Genomic DNA, 24,413 nt, shown 5'->3' on the forward strand with positions numbered 1-24,413 from the left:
CTGCAAACATCCGAGACAGCGTTCACACCTCAGTGCAGGGACGTGACAGAAACTAGAATCTACTACATTTGTTAAATTCAGTGTGAAATCTTTGGCCCTGATCTCTGGTTTCTGGTAAACGGAGGCTGAAAGGTCAATCATTAACGCTGCTTATGAACTTAGCAACTTGTTTTGCAGCCGTTTATTTCTGAAATCGAACAGCTGAGGAGGAAAAGAGCGACGGAGAAGATGAAGATGATTATCCTGGCTTTTTCCATTTGTACCTGGCAGGTGGTCTTGGGTAAGAGATCCTGCCGTAAATCTCATTCTCACTAAATAAATACTCTCCTGTATACTGTCATGCACAAACTAGATACGTTCACGTTCGCATTTTGAAACAAAATCATTGAATGGAACCTTTTTAATTTTGCGTGAAGCAGAATTTCAATATATTAATTACAGATGAATCTTCTGGAAAGATGTTATATCTCGCATGTGAGTTTTAACAGTGATGTGAAACACATTTAAAAGAGGTTTTTTATTTATTGGAGTCACACTGCCCTCTAGTGGCCACCATTGTGTTATGCGCGAATAAGAAAACTTGGCCTTTTGTGAAGCATCTCGCAGTTTTCCCGCGTTTCATGTTTCTGAGTCGTGATTGCGGCGATGAACTACATCTTAAATCCAACACTCAGACCTTGCATTAAGAACATCTAGAATCTCAGTATCTTTAAAAACTGAATGAAGAGACGTTTTTAAAAATAATAATAAAAAATTGATCACCACCGAATGCATCACTGTTGTGTTTTTTGTTTGTTTTTTCAAGGTCACACATCGTGTACTAAGCCGTTTGTGCCCAACGCCAAACCTCTAGACGACTTATTAGAATACTATCCTGATGGAGGCTTTCTGAAATATCTATGTGACAGCGGTTATGAGTTCGTAGACACGCATTACGCTCTGTGTGAAAACGGGAATTGGAACCTGCCAGTCTGTAAACGTACGTAAAACTGATTGTTGCCGTGGCCTCGTTTGGGTTTTGTTAATCCAGTTCTGTTATCGAACAGCATATTACACATTTATATTCAACATGATAAAGAAAGTCAATGACTTGATCTGTGCATCGTAGCAAAACAAACTGAAATAAATTTCCAATTGCAGTTAAAACGTCGTGCACTTCCCCGCTTGTCCCGAATGCTGATTTGGCAGAGGAGTTTATGGCAGCGATCTACCCCACGGGAAGCTCTGTTCCATTCGTGTGTGACAGAGGCTACGGGTTTGAAGGAACAAAATACGCACAGTGTGTAAGTGGAAGTTGGAAGCTGCCTGTGTGTAAAAGTGAGTGTACTCATACAAGCTACTACAATCAGAGGGAAAAACACACCCATAAACCTTCTAGAAGCCCGAAAAAGAAACTCTAGAATAACTATAGCGTGCCTGTACACCGTCAGTGCTTGGCCTCCTAAAACCTGTATAAATGTTGCTGTTGTTCAGTTCTAGATGAAGTGACGTGTGCTGCCCCCTATGTGCCAAACGCCCAACCTGCACATGCGTTAAAAAAATCCTATTCTTCCGGAGACACTGTTAGATTCGTATGCAACAGTTGCTACGGGTTTAAAGGAACCGATTCTGCGCAGTGTGAAGATGGAGTCTGGAGGCTGCCCGTGTGTAAAGGTGAGGTGTCCTCATTACTATCCTAACTAAAGTTTCTGTATCAGAACTGCAGTTCTAATCAAATAAAGATTGGATTTGCATTTGGTATGTAGATACAGGAATAAATAAATAAATAAAATGCAAGCACCCGGACTCGCTGCCTTACAATTGTTACCCAATCACTGGAATTCAAAGCCAAAACCTTAAGCAAAGATTGATTTACAGTTTCACTCATGATGTAATAGTTTGGACCACGTGCATTAGACATTAATGGCCCTGTTGTTGCCAGAATATATTGGTCCAATCAACATAGGAAGGTTCGTGGCGTTCTTTTACTTAGTACAGGTTGGTCTGAAGATGATGAAGAACGCAACATTTGCTTGTAGAAGGTGTACCAAAAAAAAACCAAGATGGCTAAAAAACAATCAGTCATAGGGTGCGCTGAACTCGCCTCGACCAGGGAATCCATGAAGATATAATAATCAGTAGAGTATCAGAGTCTGTGCTTCAGTATCAATACTGCTGAATTTAATTCATGTATATATTTAATCATGTCCTCTAGCCTTGGGAGTGACCTGCATCAACAGCTGAACCTGAAAGAGCTCCTGCTGCCCATCAGAAATCTTCCTTCTCACCTGTTTTATTCCTGAGTTATAATTCAGCAGTTGGAGTTTAGTAGTTACAGTGAAGCTTAAAGAAGCATCTACACACTGTATACATCTCATTTCAATATTATTAAATATAAAGAAAAATGAATAAAGTTTATGATCAAATGATGATATTTCTGTCTCCTCACTTCCTTTATCAAAACCAGTCAAAATCAATAAAAATAACTATAATGGTGCTGCATCTGGAATGTTTCACAGCTGGATTTCTGTCTGTGGTTGAACATCAGGTCAATGATCCAAATCAAACCTCAAACTCACACACGTCAAAAGCTGAAATGAGGTCAAATTTAATCTTTAAAACTTTACAACCTGCAAAAAGATCAAAATAATAAAGCTGTGAATTTCAGTAGGGTTTAAACGTGTTCTTTAAAGTCGTCTCGTGGTGGTCTGGAAATCTTTGGCCCTGATTTCTGGTTTCTGGTAAAAGGAGGTCGAAAAGTGAATCATTAACGCTGCTGATAAATAAAGCGATTTGTTTTGATGCCGTTTCTAGCTTTCTGAAATCCTGTGTGTTCAGGCTGAAGAAGATCCGAGGAAGAAGCTCGACGGAGAAGATGAAGATGATTATCCTGGCTTTATCCATTTGTACATGGCAGGTGGTGTTGGGTAAGAGATTCTGCTGAACATCTCATTCTCACTAAACACTGCAGTGCTCAGGAACAACTTCTTCACACAACTACATTCATCACAGATTCCTCAAACAAGGGCGATTTCTAAAGTGGTCAGATTTTCAGTTAGACGTTCATCAGAAAACTTTTCTCGTTGTGGTCAGGATGTAGAAAATCCAGGAGACTGGGACACACGTTTACAATTCAGAGCTACAAATGACACGTGTTTTAGTTGTAGGTCAGAAGACGTGTGAGTACCCGGCAGTGCCCAACGGCCACCCTGTGGGGAAGCTAAAACAATTCTACAATTCTGGAGAAACTCTTAGTTTGATATGCGACAGCAGCCACAAGTTTGACGGAACACGTTATGCGCTTTGTGACGACGGATCGTGGATTTTGCCGGCGTAAACGTAAGTGACGCCATCGCAAGCACCGTGTGATGATTTAAGAGATGAGCTTCTAAATCGATATGTTTGTTCCTGGTTAAAGCTCTAGATGGTAAATGCGCTGCTCCGAGCGTGCTGAACGCCAAACCCACAGGTGAGATATCAGCACCCTATCCTGCAGGAAGCACGATTAGATTCCTCTGTGACCACGGCTTTGAGTTCGAAGGAACACAATATGCGCTTTGTGACGATGGAACTTGGAGGCTGCCGGCGTAAACGTAAGCGTCCTCAACACAAACACGACTCCTCTTACTGAACAACACTGTTTTTCTCTTTCCTCGGTTTTGTGTTCCAGCTACAAGAACGTGTTCTCTTGTACCGTCATGACGAACGTGATTCATATTTCTGAACGTCACCGCACTTAAAGCCGAGATTATTCCACAGGGAAACGTTCCACACGTGATTCCCCCTCGATCTGAAGAACAATGACTAAATACAGTGATGTGTGTATGTGCTTTTAGGTCGTAGTCCATCAGCATGTTCTAAAGCACACGTGCCAAACGCCCATCTCACAGACGGAGGAATATTCGCGTATATTTCCACAAGCTTTAAATTCGAGTGTCAATCAGGCTACGAGTTTGAAGAAACAACTGATGGAGAATGTGCAAATGGACTCTGGACACTGCCAATATGTACATGGAAACATGAAGAAAAATCCTTCTGAACTGCACTGGAATTTTATCTTTCATTTCAGATCCAAAGCAAAACACCAGAGCAGGTTTAAGGACATGAAGTTTCCATGTTGGGGAGAAATAAAAGATTTGCTGAGACAAACTTTGTCTTTAAACATTATTAGAAAAACAGATTTACAAAGTGAACTCTCAGCTGCAGAAGACTGAACAAGTTCTCCAGTGCAGTGGTGATGGAGGTCTGCTATCCTTCATCAAATCTCATTCCAAAGTCACGTTTCCTGCGGTTTTCACTATGAAGAATGTGTGTACTTCTGCATCATCAGAGTGTATTGCGTGGCACAGGATTCACCGTAATAAGAGCAGGTACATGTTTTATTATTAATATTATTATGTCTGTGATTTCAGCCATTCGCTGTGAATCTCCACCCCGTATTGAACATGGAGATGTTATGGAGCTTTCAGGTGCACACGAATTAAGAGTTCAGTGTGCGAGACTTTATAAACTCGTAGGACCTGAAACAGTAACATGTGTGAATAAAAAGTGGACGGAGCTCCCAGTGTGTAAACGTGAGTATTAATTACACCAATTAAATATCACTAATTGAGATATAACTCAAGTTTATTAGTGTTTTCTGGTTTGGTTTTGTCTTTTAGCTCCGTGTGAACAGGAGGAAACTGGGGAATATTTGATGGAGGGTGAAAAGAAGAAAGTGTTTTGCGATAAAATAAAAAAAATTAAAAAAAAGACTGTCCAGTGTGTGAATGGACAGCTTCAAATAAGTGAATGTGAGTGTGTCCTGTCTTTCATCTACACAAAAACCCTCCGTTTCTCTAGTAACAGATTCATTCCTCCTTTATTCCAGCCCCGTTATTACCTAATAAATAAAACATGCTGCTGCAAGCAAATAATCAACAATGACGACCGAATCAGAGTTGCTTATTAAATACACTTAGGATAGAAACAATAATGTACATAAAAATTATTAGGGTTTAGAATTACAGTGAATGTTTTGGGGATATGGGTAACACCGTCTCTGTTTATTCTGTTTACAGGTAGATTCATGTGGGTAAGTCCATAAAACAGACAGAATTATTCTATAATAAAATGTAATCTGATATAATAATCAGTAGAGTATCAGAGTCTGTGCTTCAGTATCAATACTGCTGAATTTAATTCATGTATATATTTAATCATGTCCTCTAGCCTTGGGAGTGACCTGCATCAACAGCTGAACCTGAAAGAGCTCCTGCTGCCCATCAGAAATCTTCCTTCTCACCTGTTTTATTCCTGAGTTATAATTCAGCAGTTGGAGTTTAGTAGTTACAGTGAAGCTTAAAGAAACATCTACACACTGTATACATCTCATTTCAATATTATTAAATATAAAGAAAAATGAATAAAGTTTATGATCAAATGATGATATTTCTGTCTCCTCACTTCCTTTATCAAAACCAGTCAAAATCAATAAAATAACTATAATGGTGCTGCATCTGGAATGTTTCACAGCTGGATTTCTGTCTGTGGTTGAACATCAGGTCAATGATCCAAATCAAACCTCAAACTCACACACGTCAAAAGCTGAAATGAGGTCAAATTTAATCTTTAAAACTTTACAACCTGCAGAAAGATCAAATAAATAAAGCTGTGAATTTCAGTAGGGTTTAAACGTGTTCTTTAAAGTCGTCTCGTGGTGGTCTGGAAATCTTTGGCCCTGATCTCTGGTTTCTGGTAAAAGGAGGTCGAAAAGTGAATCATTAACGCTGCTGATAAATAAAGTGATTTGTTTTGATGCCGTTTCTATCTTTCTGAAATCCTGTGTGTTCAGGCTGAAGAAGATCCGAGGAAGAAGCTCGACGGAGAAGATGAAGATGATTATCCTGGCTTTATCCATTTGTACATGGCAGGTGGTGTTGGGTAAGAGATCCTGCTGAACATCTCATTCTCACTAAACTCTGCAGTGCTCAGGAACAACTTTTTCACACAACTTCTACATTCATCACAGATTCCTCAAACAAGGGCGATTTCTAAAGTGGTCAGATTTTCAGTTAGACGTTCATCAGAAAACTTTTCTCGTTGTGGTCAGGATGTAGAAAATCCAGGAGACTGGGACACACGTTTACAATTCAGAGCTACAAATGACACGTGTTTTAGTTGTAGGTCAGAAGACGTGTGAGTACCCGGCAGTGCCCAACGGCCACCCTGTGGGGAAGCTAAAACAATTCTACAATTCTGGAGAAACTCTTAGTTTGATATGCGACAGCAGCCACAAGTTTGACGGAACACGTTATGCGCTTTGTGACGACGGATCGTGGATTTTGCCGGCGTGTAAACGTAAGTGACGCCATCGCAAGCACCGTGTGATGATTTAAGAGATGAGCTTCTAAATCGATATGTTTGTTCCTGGTTAAAGCTCTAGATGGTAAATGCGCTGCTCCGAGCGTGCTGAACGCCAAACCCACAGGTGAGATATCAGCACCCTATCCTGCAGGAAGCACGATTAGATTCCTCTGTGACCACGGCTTTGAGTTCGAAGGAACACAATATGCGCTTTGTGACGATGGAACTTGGAGGCTGCCGGCGTGTAAACGTAAGCGTCCTCAACACAAACACGACTCCTCTTACTGAACAACACTGTTTTTCTCTTTCCTCGGTTTTGTGTTCCAGCTACAAGAACGTGTTCTCTTGTACCGTCATGACGAACGTGATTCATATTTCTGAACGTCACCGCACTTAAAGCCGAGATTATTCCACAGGGAAACGTTCCACACGTGATTCCCCCTCGATCTGAAGAACAATGACTAAATACAGTGATGTGTGTATGTGCTTTTAGGTCGTAGTCCATCAGCATGTTCTAAAGCACACGTGCCAAACGCCCATCTCACAGACGGAGGAATATTCGCGTATATTTCCACAAGCTTTAAATTCGAGTGTCAATCAGGCTACGAGTTTGAAGAAACAACTGATGGAGAATGTGCAAATGGACTCTGGACACTGCCAATATGTAAAGGTACGTGGCCTCACTGCAAACATGAAGAAAAATCCTTCTGAACTGCACTGGAATTTTATCTTTCATTTCAGATCCAAAGCAAAACACCAGAGCAGGTTTAAGGACATGAAGTTTCCATGTTGGGGAGAAATAAAAGATTTGCTGAGACAAACTTTGTCTTTAAACATTATTAGAAAAACAGATTTACAGAGTGAACTCTCAGCTGCAGAAGACTGAACAAGTTCTCCAGTGCAGTGGTGATGGAGGTCTGCTATCCTTCATCAAATCTCATTCCAAAGTCACGTTTCCTGCGGTTTTCACTATGAAGAATGTGTGTACCTTCTGCATCATCAGAGTGTATTGCGTGGCACAGGATTCACCGTAATAAGAGCAGGTACATGTTTTATTATTAATATTATTATTATTATGTCTGTGATTTCAGCCATTCGCTGTGAATCTCCACCCCGTATTGAACATGGAGATTTTACAGAGCTATCAGGTGCACACGAATTAAGAGTTCAGTGTGCGAGACTTCATAAACTCGTAGGACCTGAAACAGTAACATGTGTGAATAAAAAGTGGACGGAGCTCCCAGTGTGTAAACGTGAGTATTAATTACACCAATTAAATATCACTAATTGGGATATAACTCAAGTTTATTACTGTTTTCTGGTTTGGTTTGGTGTTTTAGCTCCGTGTAAACTGGAGGAAACTGGTGAATATATGATGGAGGGTGAAAAAAGGACAATGTTTTGCGAATCGGTAGGAACTATGGGAATAAAGACTGCACAGTGTGTGAATGGAGAGCTTCAAATGAGTGAATGTGAGTGTGTCCTGTCTTTCATCTACATTCATTCCACCTTTATTCCAGCCCCGTTATTACCTAATGAATAAAACACTGGGGGTCATGCTCCTGCAAGAGTTGCTTATTAAATGCACTTGAGATAGAAACAATAATGTTCTAGAATTTGTTCAAATAAAAATGATTATTGTTTAGAATCACAGTGAATGTTTTGGGGATTTGGGTGACACCATCTCTGTTTATTCTGTTTACAGGTAGATTTTTCGTGGTAAGTCCCTAAATCAGACTACAATATATATATAAGATATAATAATCAGTAGAGTATCAGAGTCTGTGCTTCAGTATCAATACTGCTGAATCTTAATTCATGTATATATTTATTTATGTCCTCTAGAAGTAGAACTGATCTGCATCAACAGCTGAACCTGAAAGAGCTCCTGCTGCCCATCAGAAATCTTTCTTCTCACCTGTTTTATTCCTGAGTTATAATTCAGCAGTTGGAGTTTAGTAGTTACAGTGAAGCTTAAAGAAGCATCTACACACTGTATACATCTCATTTCAATATTATTAAATATAAAGAAAAATGAATAAAGTTTATGATCAAATGATGATATTTCTGTCTCCTCACTTCCTTTATCAAAACCAGTCAAAATCAATAAAATAACTATAATGGTGCTGCATCTGGAATGTTTCACAGCTGGATTTCTGTCTGTGGTTGAACATCAGGTCAATGATCCAAATCAAACCTCAAACTCACACACGTCAAAAGCTGAAATGAGGTCAAATTTAATCTTTAAAACTTTACAACCTGCAGAAAGATCAAATAAATAAAGCTGTGAATTTCAGTAGGGTTTAAACGTGTTCTTTAAAGTCGTCTCGTGGTGGTCTGGAAATCTTTGGCCCTGATCTCTGGTTTCTGGTAAAAGGAGGTTGAAACGTCATTCATTAATGCTGCTGATAAATAAAGCGATTTGTTTTAAAGCCGTTTCTAGCTTTCTGAAATCCTGTGTGTTCAGGCTGAAGAAGATCCGAGGAAGAAGAACGACGGAGGCTCCCATTGGTTCTGCAGAGGTTTAGCCACTTTGCCATAAAGCCCAGATCAGTGGAGGGCTGCAGTGATGTTTGTATTTGGACCATTGGGTTCTTGGTCAGTTCTCTTACTAAGGCCTTTCTTTCACGATTTCTCAGTTTGGCCAGTCGAACAGTTTTTCCACACTTTTTTACATTTGAGAATTACGGAAGCTACTGTGCTTTTGGGAATCTTCAGTGCAGCAGCATTTTTTTGTATCCTTCCTCAGATCTGTGCCTTGCAACAATCCTGTCTCTGAGCTCTGTACATGCTCCTGAGGCTCCAGTGACCACTGTTCCTGCCCCTCTCCCCTCCATGGATCTTCACACTTCTGTGCAGCTCGGGACGGTCTCTCATCAACACCTTGGGTGGTTCCATGTAATTCCGGAGTAGAACGGGTGCTTTGAGGACGGATTGGACTGTAGTTGGTGTCAGTGGTCTGCAGCACTGACTCGGGAGTGCAGTTTGCTTCTGATCATCATCACTGTACCCCACAACATTGTATATATGCTTCAAATGGACATTTGGTGCAACCCAGATGAGGATGGGTTCCCTCTTGAGTCTGGTTCCTCTCAAGGTTTCTTCCTTTGCCATCTCGGGGAGTTTTTCCTTGCCACAGTTGCTCATCAGGGACAAACATACTTACAAAGAACATATTTACATTTAATCACCACATTATCTGTGTAAAGCTGCTTTGAGACAATGTTCATTGTTAAAAGCGCTATACAAATAAAAATGAATTGAATTGAATTGAACTGTAGGCAGTTCCTTTGACCCTTTGGAAGATGCACAACAAAGCTTCTATACTAATGGTGACATTGTTGAGTGTAAATGTAACGAAGGCTTTAATTTTGATAAAGGAACAGATACTACAGTGTGTGTCGATGGACACGTGACTGGGATGATGCTATATGAGATTATTATTATTAATTAATAAGGAAATGCTCATTGATCACATGACCACTTAAGTTTTTTTTAGATCAAGCATGGTGTTCTACAGCACAAGTGCTAAACGGCAGACCTGAAGGAACTTTAGCAGAATTCAGACATACTGGTAATGTTGTTAAATTTATATGTGACAGCAGCTATGAGCATGTCAGACCATCTATTGTAATGTGTGTGATGGGAATTTGGATTAAACTGCCACAGTGTACACGTGAGTATCGTCTTTACAAACAAGACTCGTTTTTCTGAATATCTCAGCTGCTTCTTCTTCTCAGATCATCATTCTCCATACCCCTTTGTCCTCTACATCTGCCTCTGCATGTCTTCCCTCACCACATCCATAAACCTCCTCCTTGTTCTTCCTCTTTTCCTTCTTCCTGGTGTCTCTATCCTCAGCATTCTCCTACTGATATACCCCATGTCCCTCCTCTGCACATGTCCAAACCATCTCAATCTCACCTCCCTCACCATGTCTCCAAAACGTCCTACATGGGCTGTCCCTCTAATAAACTGAACAACTCAGCGGTTATATAATAAAGACAAGATTATTTCAGTGGAAATTGTTACACAAGCAGTTCTGCCTCAGTCTGAAGAATAAACCCACTGTGCCTGAGAGCTACAGCAGGAGACATACAGTACCAGCCCAATAATCCTAATATGGATCAGAGCTTTCCTGATTTATAATCCAGCTGTCTGCACTAAGCAACGAGATTGCAGAGAAAAAGTATGTACATGATGAAGAATGTAAACCTGTAGCACTTCAGAGTTTCGAGGAAAATAATTGAAATTTATGTGAAGTTTCTGCTTCCTGTGTATAAAAAAGTTAAACATCCGTCTGTGTTGAAAAAAATGCGTCTGAACTGATTTGTTTGGTCAATTGATTTTCAGTGAATGATTGAAAGAGTGAACTTTGATTACACATTTACACAGGATCTTTTTTCAGGGGGTGAGGGATGATGGGGTGAAAATGTCACGGAAAACAATTAAAGTTACTGCACAGCTGCACCTCAGACTGTTCCAAAGCACCGACACTGGAGACTCCTTCCACAAATCTGATACAGACGTCTCCTTCACCAATATCAACCGTTACACACGTTTTCAGCGCTTTCCTGTGGACGAGCTGCTGCTCCAGATGACCAATCAGATTCCAGAGTTTCTCAAAGTTCAGATACATCCTCCCTGAATTGTCACGTGACCCTTCGACACGTCAAAACGATTCCAAAAACGTGTTTTCATGCAGGAATTTTATCTTTAAAACTTTTTGAGAAAATTCTGCAGTAAAATAATAAAAGCTGTGAATTTCAGTAGTATTTGTTTGTTGTACTTTGAATTTGGCCCGTCGACAGTTCGGAATTACAAAATGTTTGTATTAGAGCCCTGGTTTCTGGTAAAAGGAGGAAAAAATGGTTAATTATTAACGTTGCTTATAAACAAACAACTTTTTTTTTTTAAATACCACATACCTGTGGGTGAATCTGAAGCAGTCAGCAGTGATCTGTAGGTGAAGACCAGCTGAGAAGATGTGGATTATTATCCTGGCTTTATCCATTTTGTCATGTCAAGTGAAGTCAGGTAAGATTTCTGTGATGCTAAATCAGACAGACAGACAGACAGACAGACAGACAGACAGACAGACAGATAGAACTGTAAATGTAGACAATACGAGTGAATATGAAGATAACACAAATCAGAGCTTTCTCAATAAGGTGCAGTGATTTTGTGTGTGTGTGTGTGTGTGTGTGTGTGTGTGTGTGTGTGTGTGTGTAATTGTACAACAGCTGTAGAAATGCCCCTCGCCCTGAGTTACAGCAGTCTCGTTCACATTTTTTCAATTATTTTACTAGGAGAAAGTGGATTTCCAAGAAAGGAAAAGAACAGACTAAGTAAAATGAGAGGAGAGAAATAAACCCTGTCGTCTTTATTAATGATTTTTTTTCCAAATAAGAGATTACGGCTTTGCATTTTTACTAAGTCTCAAAATTTGCATGTATTAAAAAGAATACGTGGTAGAATCTAGATATGAAAAGTGGGAGGTCATGTCTCCTTTACTGAGACTGACGCAGGCCACACCTCCTTCACCAAGAAGGACAGAGACAAAGGCCATGCCTCCTTCACTGAGACTAACTGCAACAGAGGCACAGATGAAGACGTAGGGACAGAAAGAGATCCAGAGAGATCCAGTGTTTATCACTGTTAATGACTCTGCAATAATAACAGTGAAACTGAAACAGTTTGGTGTCAAGTACATTGTAGTAACCCTTTGTTTTATATATGACATCTAAGACCTTGACTGTGATGCCCCGACGCTGGAAAGAGGCTTTTTCATCCCAGTAAAGGAGAGTTATAAAAACGGAGATGTTGTTCACTACAGCTGTGACAAGGACCTGAAACCTGCTCGGACAACAGGGTGGGGACGGATAACATGCACAGACAATAAATGGACCCCCACACCTCTGTGCATCCGTGAGTAATTTACTAGTGATTAAAGCAGTTTAAAGGTTTAATACACTGATCAGTGATAACATTATGACCTGTAGTGAACATTATTCACCTGAAGTGAACTGAGGAGCAAAGGCTGGTCCATGTGGTTACGATCCAACAGATGAATTACTGTTGTTCAAACTGCTGATGAAGTTCATGCTGTTGATGATCGACGGGTCACGACTGTTATCGCAGCAAAAGGGGACCAACACAATATTAGGCTGGTGGTCATAATGTTATGGCTGACTGGTGTAAATTGATCATATGAATTATTTAACATAATATAAAGAGTCTTCTGCTTGCTGTTCCAGCTAAAACATCGTGTCTTCCACCACTTGTGCCAAACGGCAGTCCAGTACCTAAGCAGGACTTCTATCCTCATGGTTATGTGCGATTTGAATGTGACAGAAACTATGCAATTGAAAATAGACAGCCATGGTCATCATGTGATAACGGAACTTGGAAGGATCTGCCGGTGTGCCAACGTAAGTGTTCTCACTGTAACATATGATCATGTGGATTTCTGAACAGCACTGAGGTTTTTATTCGATTTTTTATTTATTTATTTTTTTAATTTTGCAGGGTTGCCAAATCATTGTGGTCCTCCTCCACGTGTTGAGAATGGACTAATCAATGGACCATACAAGGATGATTACCTGGAGCAGGAACATGTCCAGTATGTTTGTGCAGAACGATATGAACTAATTGGAGAAGATAAAATCCAATGCACGAAGGGTGCGTGGACCTCTGAGCCGTTCTGTGGTAAGGTTCTCTCACTTCACTGCACTTTTTGCAAGTTCAGCAAAAAGTGAACTACTCACAGAAGGATTTGTGGTTTCATGTCCATGTTTTGACTACAAACACTGGTGGAATTCTCTGACTGTAGAAGAAAAGTCTAGATGAACAACTGGGCAGCAGAGTGTTAAAATGTTAGGTTTAAGCAAAATCTGGCAAAATTTTGGAGAATGTCATGTAAGCAATTCTAGACGATTATCGTAAGTTTCGAGCAGTAGGTGAAAATTTGTCTCAGGTCATGGCCATGAATTCACGGTGCATTACATCATTGCTGAGATTTGGCGCTTCATGTTTTGGTGAATTCACTGTCAAATTCTTCGGCCTACTACGCTCAAACTGTTTGGAGTATTCGAAATTCTTCTCATAGGGCCACACCTCTAAAGATGACCTCTGTAAAATGTGGTGATGACTGGACAAGTTCTCTGGGACGAGTAGCAAAAAAATATTATTAAGAAAAAAATGCATGGGGAAAAAAAATTCTAATTATATAAATAATTATATAAATAATAAATTAAATAAAAACAGAATGTAATGATTTGCAAAGCTAAAGACATTACCTCAGCTACGGATAATGCTATAATAATTATGGGATTCAAACTCACACCCTTCCATTCCGTCCTTATTCAAAGACTTCCTTACAGAGATCATGACAGCCAGCATCAAGTCAGTAAGAAAGTCGGTACTGAAACGTTATTGCTTTGCTTTTTTACAGATCCTAAAGATGATTTTAATACTGCTTCAGGTGAGAAATCGCTATTTGTTACTAGTAACTACAAATTCACTCCCAGATTTTACTCAGTGTCTGATATCATGCTGGAATCTGATCTCGCTCTCACTCAGACACGTCAACATGTCAGCCTCAAACTCCCTCCTGCAGTCATTGCACTTCGTCTTTCTACATTTAATGCATGTACTGCGGTAATATTGTGCACATATCTTGGTGTTCATTCTAATGAACGTTCGATTCTTTTCAATTCCAGTCAGTCAGTGTAGAACTACTCCCTATGTTAAAGATGGAGTATTTATACCAGTACCAGGTGGAAAGAAATTACAAGTTCGGTGTGTGACATTTTATAAACTCTTTGGACCTAAAACAGTAAGATGTGTGAATAGAAAGTGGACAACGTTCCCAGTGTGTAAACGTGAGTATTAATTACACCAATTAAATATCACTAATTGACAATTCTGAGAGAACCACTCAAGTTTATTACTGTTTTCGCAGCTCCGTGTGTAATAGAGGAGTCTGGGGAATATCTGATGGAAGGAGAAAGGATAAAACTAAGCTGTGGTTGGCCTCAAAAGAAATTTGTCACGTGTGTAAATGGAGATCTTGAGTACGGTGAATGTGAGTGTAACCCTCTGTTCTCTAGTACAGATTCACTCATCCTTTATTCCAGCCCTGTTATTAGTTTATAAAAAAAACCCACCTGAGGCTAACCATGATGACCAGCCCAGAGTCATCAACATCACCACTATACCACAGCAATTTAGCAGCTTTTAGCTTCATATTATCATATAATCATTTGTTCCCTCAATCAGCCTCTCTCTGTTTCCTCTTTAAATAAATATACATTTAAAGTTTATCAGGTGAAACTACACTACACGTCAATTCTTCAGTCCTGAACAACTTCCAGTCCAAGTTACACTGACACACTGACACTGGAGACTCTACATCACTTTACAGAAAACATTGTTTACATTTATACAACTGAGTCTTGCTCAAGGGCACAGCAAGGGCAATTTGGTGGTGTTGAGATGATGACATGACCTTTAGCTCCAGGTTTGCTCATTGGGGAGAAATACACATAATTCACTTTTAAATTTTTTGTTCTATAATTCAGTAAAGCTGCTTTGAGACAACGTTCATTGTGAAAAGTCCATCTTCTTATCCACTGAGCCTCACTTCCACTTTTTTGTGAATGATTTGCAGGATTTGTATGACAGTCTTTTTTTTATTCTGTTTACAGGTAGATTCATGTGGGTAAGTCCATAAAACAGACAGAATTATTCTATAATAAAATGTAATCTGATATAATAATCAGTAGAGTATCAGAGTCTGTGCTTCAGTATCAATACTGCTGAATTTAATTCATGTATATATTTAATCATGTCCTCTAGCCTTGGGAGTGACCTGCATCAACAGCTGAACCTGAAAGAGCTCCTGCTGCCCATCAGAAATCTTCCTTCTTAGAACAAACATCTGGATTTTATCCAGAATAAAAATAAAAGCATGTCACTAGTGGCTTTGTATTTCATTATGACTGGATACATGGCAGACACACACACACACACACACACACACACACACACACACACACACACACACACACAAGTGCTGCTCCCATCACAATCATGTTACAGGCGTCAGTGTTCAGGTGTTGAAGGCAACATAAAGATCGCCCAGCCTCCTCCGGGACATGTTCTAGATCTTTCATCATCTTAAAGTTAAAAAATGATGATATCTGGTGATGTGAAATCGGTGACAAAGAAAGAATTTAGGAGGCGACATACAGTCAGAAATATAAAAAAAAATCCACTACCCATTCCCAGTGCATTGTGGGATTGAAAACGGATATTTGTTACTATATAAATGGAAGAAAATGGACACTGATATAAATAATGACACCTGAAATAAATCAAATCTTGAAGATAATATGAAGTACCAAAACGTAAAAAAAAACGTGAATTAAGCAAAGCCCTTCCATTAATCACATGACCAATCTCTTGGGCTCCTATTGGCTAGAAGATGCATTTTAAGAAAAAAGTTCATTCACTACCTCAGAAAACTGAAAGTAGACGACGAGCCTGAAGACAATAACATTTAATCATTTTTATCAATCAAAATGGCGAAAACATTTCACACGATCAGATGCGGGACCTTCTTAAACGCACAACGTGAAATTATTGCGTTTACTGAGTTTGTTCTTTTTAAAACGTTTCGTATCGCATGAATCAAATCCGATTGGTCAGAGAAGCTAATACGCCAAAATAAACCAATGAACACCATTTGACCAGATGTGAGAATTCACCAGCACTACACATCGATGAACACCGAGACACATGTTGAAGCACGGTGGTGGGGGCATCGTGCTGAACTTTGTTGTTCGTGTTTTTTGTCCTCCAGTAAACGCTGATGGATTCATTTCTGCTTTGGTTCTTCTTGCATGTTCTCCTTTGTGTTCTCGTGGTAACCGTGATGCTGTCATCGAGGCGAGACGAAACCGATTTGACTTGGTTTTAATTCTCTTTTATATACCGCAATATATTTCCTCCGTCATCAGTTTTTTTGGGGTTGATGGAAATACCAAGTTTTGATGACACTGCAAAATATATTAAATCATTATATTTATTTATACCTTGTTCTTATTTTCGAAGGGGATGCAAACTTTTGCACTTGATAGTACTTTTACTAGAGAATGTGGGAGGAAATAAACGACTGCACTGCAGAGAAAAGTGAAAATAAAAGTTTATATTATACACATAATTTATGAGCTTAATATCTGAGCTACTAAGCCGCTACTGAGCATGCTCGGAGGAGGCGGAGTCAAGGCCGAGCAGCGTGCTGAGGTACGAGGGCTCTCTCGGATCCAGGATCTGATCCGAGCGCACCGGGTGCACAATGTTAGCAGGCTGAGGAGTGAGCGTGTATTTTTCCAGGAAGACCAGATCAGCAGAAGGCTGATATCCACCCGCTTGCTGCTGCTGCTGAAGATCGGATCCGGCTTCCTCGGGAATCTGGACCGGCACCAGAGCGACAGGGACGCAAGTTTCCGCCAGTTTGGAGGATTGGGACGTTTCGGGCGTTTGGGACGGGGCCGGGTCGGGAGGGCGAGCGCTGTGGACGTGGTCTACGTGGTATTTGAGCTTGTCTTTGCGTTTGAAGGCGGCGCTGCAGTGAGGACAGGTGAAAGGACGCACCTCAGAGTGGATGACCATGTGCTTGGTCAGCGTTTTCTTGATGCGAAAGGTCTGGTTGCAGATCACACAACGATGAGGTTTCTCTCCTGGTGAAAAATCAACAAACACGTTAGGACAAATTTGGCGTACAGTTCCGAATAGCATGCAGGATGAGGGGTGTGGTTATGCATATCAACCTTAAAGTAGGAGTGGCCTTTGCATATCGATCTTACTAACAGAGGCGTAGCAGCTGTGCATCTCGGTTCACATGAGGGAGGCGTGACCTTTATGTCTGTCACTCAGACTAAACTAGGCGTGGCCTGTGTCTGTCTCTCATAGGAAATCAAGGCGTGGCCCGTGTCTGTCTCTCATAGGAAATCAAGGCGTGGCCTGTGTCTGTCTCTCTCAGGAAAACCAGGTATACGTAGGTATACTTATGAACGTCAGGAGTAATAAAGGAGGCGTGGCCTCTTTCGTCTTTTATCTTAATAAAGGAGGTGTGGCCTCAGTGTTCAGACATGTGTTCCAGATGCCCAGAAATGATCTTGTGCACGTTGGATCACTGAGAAAGGACACATTTATCGACTCAGTAGGAGAAAAACTCGCTACTGTAAACAAACTGGTTACCCGAATGGGTCCTGAAGTGTGTCATCAGGTTGGTTTTTCCTCGGAACTCTTTCTTGCACACTTCACACTGGTGCACTACGGCCTTGTACCTGCAGGTTCAGAGGAGACGCTGTGAGAACAACTAAAGAGGGATAAAACTGATCGAAGCTGATAATCAAATTAATAAAACATAACAGAACACAATTGTATGGAAGTGTGTAGATTATGCAGAGGTGTTTTCTTTTTACTTTCTCCACACTTTCTCTCCCAGGTGAATGCTCTTGTAGTGGACGTTCAGGTGATCGGCACGTCGGAAACACTTCCCGCACTCTTCGCACTGATGCGCTCGCTCGCCTGCGGGGGTACGAATGTGCGTTACGCTACAGTTTATAACATGCCCCTGTGAAAAAACTCTTAATAACTTCAGCGTGTCACACGAGAGTGCACGCTCTAGTAAAACATCTTCCCAGAAGGACTGAATGTGGAAAGGATGTACAAAAAGCTCATACCAATCATATGGTCTGGTGTCCACAAACTTTTGACAGTACAGTTTAATCTCAATTGTATTGTAATTATAATCCAGCCACTTTAAAAAGCTGCCACCTTGTGGCCATGGTTAGGAACTGACATTAACTTCAAGGTACACTTTTATTTTGCAACTTTTAATTCCTAGAAAAAAATACCCCCCAAACACACACACACACACACACACACACACACACACACACACACACACACACACACAGAATCTAATTAATAAATGTTTAAAAAGTGCTACATTACCAGTGTGTATCTTCTTGTGCTTCTTTAGATGATCGTGCCGAATGAAAGCTTTTCCACACTCCTCACACTCATAGCGTTTATCGTCATGGTGAACACGTAGATGAAGCCTGGAGACACAAAATAGCAGATGTACATGTCCTGCACATGCACACGTGGAATAAAAGTGGAAAAAAAAGGGGAACTAAATGGCGTGACATGCAAACGAGCTGCAGAAGACGATGTAAATTCGGCTTATTTCCATGTGTGGTTTGTTTCTTCCCTTAGACATGGTGTAATAAAGAGCTCAAGAGATTGGAACTAAACAGCTGTGTAGCCTTCAGAAAACCACTGATCAGTGAGTCTGATCAGGAAAAAAGGCTTCAATTTGCTAGAGCATAAAGATTGGACTCGAGCAATAGAAGAAGGTCATGTGGTCTGATGAGTCCAACTCTAGACGGGAATAAATGTTGTGACATTGCAGAAGCTTATTTAGACAATGCCACCGCAAATGCATGCCGTAATCAAAGCTAAAGGTGGTCCAACAAAATATTAGAGTGTAACTTTTGTTTTAGATGGATGAAGAGCAAAATGATGAGAAATGGCTCGATTTGAAGTCAGTGCATTTACAGCGTTCGGCCTCAAGGTGGCAGCACATTTCTCCAGAACCTTCAACCCCCTCATCGCACCTGTAGGAGCTGCCGTGGCGGAAACTTTGTCCGCAGATGCTGCACAGGTGAGGCTTCTCCCCGCTGTGGATCCTCAGGTGCTCTCGTAACGTCGTCCTGGAAACGGAAAAAAAAGTAAAAAGAAACAGCAGAGGATAATCAGAGAAACTGGCCATTCGAGCAGATTCTAAATCAGCTGCTTGATAGATGATGCGTGGCTCTTGCTCACCTCTCTCGGACCGATTTGCCACACAGGTAGCACGTCCACTTCCTCTTCCCACCGTGCGTGCACTCGATGTGCCGCTTCCTGTTGCCGGTGTCGTTAAACTGCCGTCCGCAGATGTCACACGGGAAAGGACCTGCCGTAAGACGTGACGAGGGAAAAAAAACGTCAACGCAAAACAAAACACAAGACACCACAGTAAGCACCCAGAACAGGAGGTTTTCGGCACCTAAGTGGTACTTTTCCTGGTGTTTCAGCCGGGCGAAGCGGGACTTGAAGTAGTCGTCGCAGTAGGCGCATTTGAACGGCCGGTCCTGAGAGTGTAAGATCATGTGTTCCACCAGATGGGGGCGCCGTGTGAACGACTTGTGGCAGATCTGCGAGGCGAACAAACCAAACAACGTATTTTATTATTGTGTAATAACGACGGGACGCAAACGCATGGACGTTGCTGAGTCTGGGGAAAAAAAACTCACGTCACACTTCCAGCCTTCGCTCTTCTTCTTCCTCATGCTCATAAACTCCTGCACATGGTCAGGATGGAACCTGAGAGAGAGAGAGAGAGAGAGAGAGAGAGAGAGAGAGAGAGAGAGAGAAAGAGAGAGACCGAGCATCCACACTTGAGCATTTAAAATGAAAAGCAGAAACAAATCCGTATTGATTTGAATCGAATTTGTGTGAAAGGTCACAAAGTCAAGGTCATGTAAAGGTGAGAGTTAAGATTTGCGCAGCATGTTTTTTTTATAAATCAGGTTTAATTCTTTATCACTGTAACCGAAATATTATAAATATACAGTATATATATATATATATATATATATATATATATATATATATATATATATATATATATACACACAAACACACAGGAGGTGGTAATAAAAAGTTTCGAGACTAGCCAACAGGTGGCAGCACAAGGCTGCACGCACAGTCACACAGAGCACCGACCTTCATAAGTCCGTTAGCCAAAAGACATCATCCTGTGTAGATCGGAAGCTGTGAAACTGCTACTATTCTGACCACGTGTGCACTCTGATTCTGAGCTCCTCCTCACACGTGAGTTCCTTGCGGGAAACGTGAACTCACTTCCGCACCCACACCACTCCCCAGATTTGGCTGCTGCGGACTTCACCCTCTCCCCGAAGATGAAGATTAAGCTCAACATTTTGACACCGGCGCGGATATCCGACATGAATCGTAGAAGGTGCTTAACGCGTTTCAAAAAGAAGACTTCCAGGACACGTTCTAGAAGAACACTGGGGGGCGCTGTATTGCTGTGCAAGGGGACTATTTTGAAGGTGATTGTGACGAAACGCAGATAAATAAAGTACTTTCTTGTGAACACAGCGATTCTCAAAACATTTTAATACCACCACACATATATATATATACATACACACACACACACGATTATTATTATTTACTATTATTTATTTATGTTTTTATATATATATATATATATATATATGTGTGTGGTGGTATTAAAATGTTTTGAGAATCGCTGTGTTCACAAGAAAGTACTTTATTTATCTGCGTCACACAATCACCTTCAAAATAGTCCCTTGCACAGCAATACAGCGCTCTAGTGTTATATATATATATATATATATATATATATATATATATATATATATATATATATATATATATATATATATATACACATGACATGTAAAGAGCTCCCGAACCCCGCCCCCTCACCGTTTCACATGTTTACTCAGCGTTTTCTTGCTGGCGTGAAGTTTGTTGCAGAAGGGACACTTGTGGTCTTTCCTTGGCACCGGTGCATCCGTGGTGTGTTTCTTCTTGTGCACTGTCAGGTTGGACTTGGTGGAGTAACACTGCAGACACACGTCGCACTGAAACGGCTTTTCTCTCGTGTGCACTCGTGTGTGACTCTCGTACTTTCCTGTGGGTGTGAAGAGAAAACGGCATTCACACAAAACAGGATTCAGAAATCTGGAATGTTTATAATATAAGAGGTGGAGACATGCGAATGTCGATTTATTATAAAACAAAGGAAACATTTAAATATTAATACAGTATGGCTCAAAGGAGGTGGAGACATGCAGATTTTTATAAATTACGCAACAAAACAGGTGGGGACATGAACATATCAATTAATTGTGTAACAAAGGAGGCGGAGACATGCAAATAATAATAAATTAGGTATCAAAAGAGGTGGCGGAGACATGCAGATTTTTTGTTTATAAATTATGCAACAAAAAAGGTGGGAATATTAAAATGTTAATGAATCATGGAGGGTACATTCTTAACAATTATGCAACAAAAGAGGCAGAGACATGCAGATATTAAAAAATAATGTTTTAAAGAGGCAGATACATCCAGATATGTGATAAATTATTGAACAAATAAAGTGGTGACATGCAAATATTTAATTATTATGTAACGAAGAAGTTGGTGACATGCAAGTTTTTCTTAACATTAAGTATGTAAATAAATCGATTCAATTATATAAATTAGCAAAGGAAGTGAGGACAAGTAAATATGAATAAATTGTGTGAAAGAGAGGTGGAGACATGCAAATATACATGTTCTTTAGTCTCCCTCATTAAGACTCACCTACACGGTCAAAGGTTTTGTCACACTTGGGGCATTTGAGGGTCTTTTTGTTGCCAGATTGGATGATGACTGGAGCAAGGCCCTCTGGGTAAGCATGGATGCCACTGCTCTGTGCCACTGATGTATCATGGTCCTTGGTCACATGACTAGAGCTTGGCTCCTCCTCCATTCTGCAATCTGTATTCTCCTCAGTTCTTACAGCGGTTTCTGTTTCTTTTTTGCTTTGTTGGTGCTGATCTTCTTCACCATCCTCCTCCTCATCGTCCTCATCTTCTTCGACAGAGGACGTTCCTTCGTCCACATGTGCATCCTTTTGCCCACAGTTCTCAGTTTCGTAGCAGGTCTTGCTCTGCGGGCTCTCGGTTTTGCTCGGGGTCCTCCTCTGGCGGGTGGACGTGTGCTTGCTGTTTGAAGGAGCTGCCGTTTCAGTGACCTCAGCTTGGCTGTGCATCTTAGCCATGTGGTTCTCCAGTGACTTTTTATAGCAAAATGTCCGGCTGCAATGCAAACACTGGTTCTCGGTTGGAGACTGATGCTTCTTGGGATCTGTTGGAGAAGAACTCTGAGGTTCTTTCACAGGCGGTTCCTCCTCCTTCTCGCCTTCGTCCAGTGTTCCGTTCGGTGCTGCTTCACCCGCTAGAAGATTCACCGCCTCCATCATGTCGAAAAAGCATGCAGCCTCGGATAAAGACGGGATTTGGCTCTGCTGCACTTCCATAGCGGACGTGTATAAAAAGTTGAGCAAGTGTTCAAATACGGAACTGTCTACGTTGTCAAAAGTCATCCGGTCCAGCTGGTGGTTTTCGCTCAGTTTAGCATGGAAGTAGCTGCTCCCGAACGCTAACACGACCTTGTGCGCTGGGTATACCTCCCCCCGAACCGTGACGGTTATGTCGCAGAACGAGGACGCAGCACGCCGATCCTTGTTTAAGAACTCAAGAAAGCAGCTGTCGCTTTGCGAAATCCGAAGGTTGCGTTTTCCCTGTCCGGACTCATCGGCGGTCGAGACCTCACACTCGTACGCTGGTTGTGGTGCAGATGTTTCTCCGTTCACACCAACCTTCTTCTTCGCCATGGCGTGCTTCATTTTCCTTTTCATCTTCAGGATTTAATAGAAAAGTTCCACATTGCAGATGTGAATAGTAGAAGGAGGGGAAATCATTTTATGGCACATATTTATCCAACGTAGCTGAATTCTGAAATCGGATTGGTGTCGAGGTCAGAGAGGTGCGATTGAGAAGGGTGGGTCATGTGCAGAGGAGGGACATGGGGTGTATCAGTAGAAGGATGCTGAGGATGGAGTCGGCAGGTATGAGGAGGACCAAGGAAGACATAGAGGTGTTTGGTTTGAAATAGGAAGATATGGAGGACAGAGTGTTATGGAGTAAAAAGAGAAACTGTCGATTGTAAATCACAGCTTACAGGTTTATCGGGTGAAAATGTTTTGGGGTAAAAAAAAAAAAAAAAACTTAAAAATGTGCAATTGTTAATGTGTAAGGAGAAGTTTATGTAAAATTCATGGAAGGAGTCTCCAGTGTCAGTGTTTTCTTCACAAATGTCACAACATGTACAGCAGGTCAATTATTAACTTTACTTTTATAACTCGACAATATTGGATCAATTCTTGTTACACGTCTGCATAATTATAATTTTTTTCTCAATTTTAAAATGAAATATGTATTTCCTGTATCCATATCCACACTTGTACACTAGCATCACTAGATTTATGCTAGCGAGTGTAGGATTTTCAATCAGGCGTAAACACCAGGCACCAAAATAGTCCTGGTGCAAAATGCAAACAAGAGCGATAAAAGAAAAAAAGTATCTTGTATATATACATATAAAACACTACATTTCGTTTTGGAGTCTATGTTTTTTTTTTTAGCTATTTAATATCCCTCGGTTTTATAGTATTCGATTTTAAATCAGGCAAAAATCAACGCTACCTAAAAAAATGGGGTCCTGCTCACCATCCCGGAACAGACAAAGGTCCCCCTTAAGAGGGAGAATGTCGACTAACGACACCGCAAAGTACTTCGGAAGGATGCAGTGCTGCTTATTCGAGCTCTCTGCGCTTCCTACCTTTAATCAACAGCCTCTTGGGGGATTTTTCCTTCTAAAGAAAGCAAATAAAATGGGGTTTTCCATCAGCAAACAGAGAGCGAACAAAAAAATGTCCTCAACTAAAGAGCCGGTCGCTGCACCTCCCCCTGTTCAACACTCCTGACGTCGCAATCAACTGAGAGCTGATTGGCTGTTTTCCGCGTATTAAACGTTAAATATGAATAAATAATGGCGTCTGTGTATCAAAATAGTATATATTTTTTTTAAATAAAGCAACCCTGAGAAATTATCATCAAACATGCACCATTTCTCTGAGCATAACATACAGTTCAATTGTTCGTCTGCACGTTCAATCCCACGATCATCGCTCATGGTGTGAAACTCTAGGTGTTGAAGACCAGGTGTTCAGGAGACTAGTGATGTACATTATTAGGCCCAAAATGTGTGTACACCTGACCGTCGCACCCATAAACACTGATAAGGTTATAAACACTTATAACCATTGTCTCGGTCTCCCTTTTTGCTGCTAAAACAGTCCTGAATTTTCT

The 24,413-nt window shown here is 40.9% G+C and overlaps 4 protein-coding genes and 1 long non-coding RNA gene across 8 annotated transcripts; 4 read left to right on the forward strand and 1 right to left on the reverse strand.

Annotated features, from left to right (window-relative positions):
• Nucleotides 1-84: 84 nt before the first annotated feature.
• Nucleotides 85-2,413, forward strand: LOC124388027 (complement factor H-like). The gene is made up of 5 exons (XM_046852652.1): nucleotides 85-280; nucleotides 806-979; nucleotides 1,141-1,317; nucleotides 1,474-1,653; nucleotides 2,195-2,413. Exons 1-5 carry the CDS (start codon nucleotides 229-231, stop codon nucleotides 2,221-2,223), a joined length of 612 nt encoding a protein of 203 aa, XP_046708608.1. The 5' UTR covers nucleotides 85-228; the 3' UTR covers nucleotides 2,224-2,413.
• Nucleotides 2,414-4,392: 1,979 nt separating this feature from the next.
• LOC124388029 lies at nucleotides 4,393-5,409 on the forward strand. Its single transcript, XR_006926321.1, has 4 exons — nucleotides 4,393-4,553; nucleotides 4,641-4,772; nucleotides 5,040-5,053; nucleotides 5,191-5,409. It is a non-coding gene; the product is annotated as an uncharacterized LOC124388029 (long non-coding RNA).
• Nucleotides 5,410-5,794: 385 nt separating this feature from the next.
• On the forward strand, nucleotides 5,795-8,388 carry LOC124388026 (complement factor H-like). Its single transcript, XM_046852651.1, has 8 exons — nucleotides 5,795-5,901; nucleotides 6,139-6,318; nucleotides 6,398-6,574; nucleotides 6,818-6,994; nucleotides 7,416-7,577; nucleotides 7,665-7,796; nucleotides 8,030-8,043; nucleotides 8,170-8,388. The coding sequence occupies exons 1-8, from the start codon at nucleotides 5,850-5,852 to the stop codon at nucleotides 8,173-8,175; spliced, it is 900 nt and encodes a 299-aa protein (XP_046708607.1). The 5' UTR covers nucleotides 5,795-5,849; the 3' UTR covers nucleotides 8,176-8,388.
• Nucleotides 8,389-11,242: 2,854 nt separating this feature from the next.
• Nucleotides 11,243-15,307, forward strand: LOC124388025 (complement factor H-like). Its single transcript, XM_046852650.1, has 9 exons — nucleotides 11,243-11,361; nucleotides 12,073-12,252; nucleotides 12,582-12,755; nucleotides 12,853-13,032; nucleotides 13,778-13,807; nucleotides 14,046-14,207; nucleotides 14,288-14,410; nucleotides 15,033-15,046; nucleotides 15,184-15,307. The coding sequence occupies exons 1-9, from the start codon at nucleotides 11,310-11,312 to the stop codon at nucleotides 15,193-15,195; spliced, it is 927 nt and encodes a 308-aa protein (XP_046708606.1). The 5' UTR covers nucleotides 11,243-11,309; the 3' UTR covers nucleotides 15,196-15,307.
• A 563-nt stretch (nucleotides 15,308-15,870) lies between these two features.
• Nucleotides 15,871-24,179, reverse strand: zbtb41 (zinc finger and BTB domain containing 41). Of its 4 annotated transcripts, none has more exons than XM_046852648.1 (11): nucleotides 23,884-24,179; nucleotides 21,802-22,900; nucleotides 20,920-21,127; nucleotides 19,695-19,764; nucleotides 19,448-19,595; nucleotides 19,225-19,354; nucleotides 19,017-19,112; nucleotides 18,352-18,458; nucleotides 17,817-17,922; nucleotides 17,590-17,678; nucleotides 15,871-17,069 (listed from the first exon to the last, which is right to left on the reverse strand). In XM_046852648.1, the coding sequence occupies exons 2-11, from the start codon at nucleotides 22,898-22,900 to the stop codon at nucleotides 16,582-16,584; spliced, it is 2,541 nt and encodes an 846-aa protein (XP_046708604.1). In that variant the 5' UTR covers nucleotides 23,884-24,179; the 3' UTR covers nucleotides 15,871-16,581. The 4 variants fall into 4 exon arrangements, with proteins under 4 accessions (XP_046708604.1, XP_046708603.1, XP_046708602.1 ...); XM_046852647.1 differs by having other exon boundaries at nucleotides 21,802-23,091; XM_046852646.1 differs by having other exon boundaries at nucleotides 23,748-24,179.
• Between the last annotated feature and the right edge of the window lie 234 nt (nucleotides 24,180-24,413).

The sequence above is a fragment of the Silurus meridionalis genome, chromosome 6 (genome assembly GCF_014805685.1).
Source record: "Silurus meridionalis isolate SWU-2019-XX chromosome 6, ASM1480568v1, whole genome shotgun sequence".
Lineage (NCBI taxonomy): Eukaryota > Metazoa > Chordata > Actinopteri > Siluriformes > Siluridae > Silurus > Silurus meridionalis.

Coding starts and splice junctions, on each gene's coding strand:
- zbtb41 (XM_046852648.1), bottom strand. CDS start 22,900: ATGAAAAGGAAAATGAAGCACGCCATGGCGAAGAAGAAGGTTGGTGTG. Junction 21,128..21,801: donor CAAAACCTTTGACCGTGTAG/GTGAGTCTTAAT, acceptor TCACACCCACAG/GAAAGTACGAGAGTCACACA. Junction 19,596..19,694: donor GCGAAGGCTGGAAGTGTGAC/GTGAGTTTTTTT, acceptor TTCGCCTCGCAG/ATCTGCCACAAGTCGTTCAC.
- LOC124388027 (XM_046852652.1), top strand. CDS start 229: ATGAAGATGATTATCCTGGCTTTTTCCATTTGTACCTGGCAGGTGGTC. Junction 1,318..1,473: donor GAAGCTGCCTGTGTGTAAAA/GTGAGTGTACTC, acceptor GCTGTTGTTCAG/TTCTAGATGAAGTGACGTGT. Junction 1,654..2,194: donor GAGGCTGCCCGTGTGTAAAG/GTGAGGTGTCCT, acceptor CATGTCCTCTAG/CCTTGGGAGTGACCTGCATC.
- LOC124388025 (XM_046852650.1), top strand. CDS start 11,310: ATGTGGATTATTATCCTGGCTTTATCCATTTTGTCATGTCAAGTGAAG. Junction 12,253..12,581: donor CCCCACACCTCTGTGCATCC/GTGAGTAATTTA, acceptor TTGCTGTTCCAG/CTAAAACATCGTGTCTTCCA. Junction 13,808..14,045: donor TGATTTTAATACTGCTTCAG/GTGAGAAATCGC, acceptor TTTCAATTCCAG/TCAGTCAGTGTAGAACTACT.
- LOC124388026 (XM_046852651.1), top strand. CDS start 5,850: ATGAAGATGATTATCCTGGCTTTATCCATTTGTACATGGCAGGTGGTG. Junction 5,902..6,138: donor TACATGGCAGGTGGTGTTGG/GTAAGAGATCCT, acceptor CACGTGTTTTAG/TTGTAGGTCAGAAGACGTGT. Junction 6,319..6,397: donor GATTTTGCCGGCGTGTAAAC/GTAAGTGACGCC, acceptor TCCTGGTTAAAG/CTCTAGATGGTAAATGCGCT.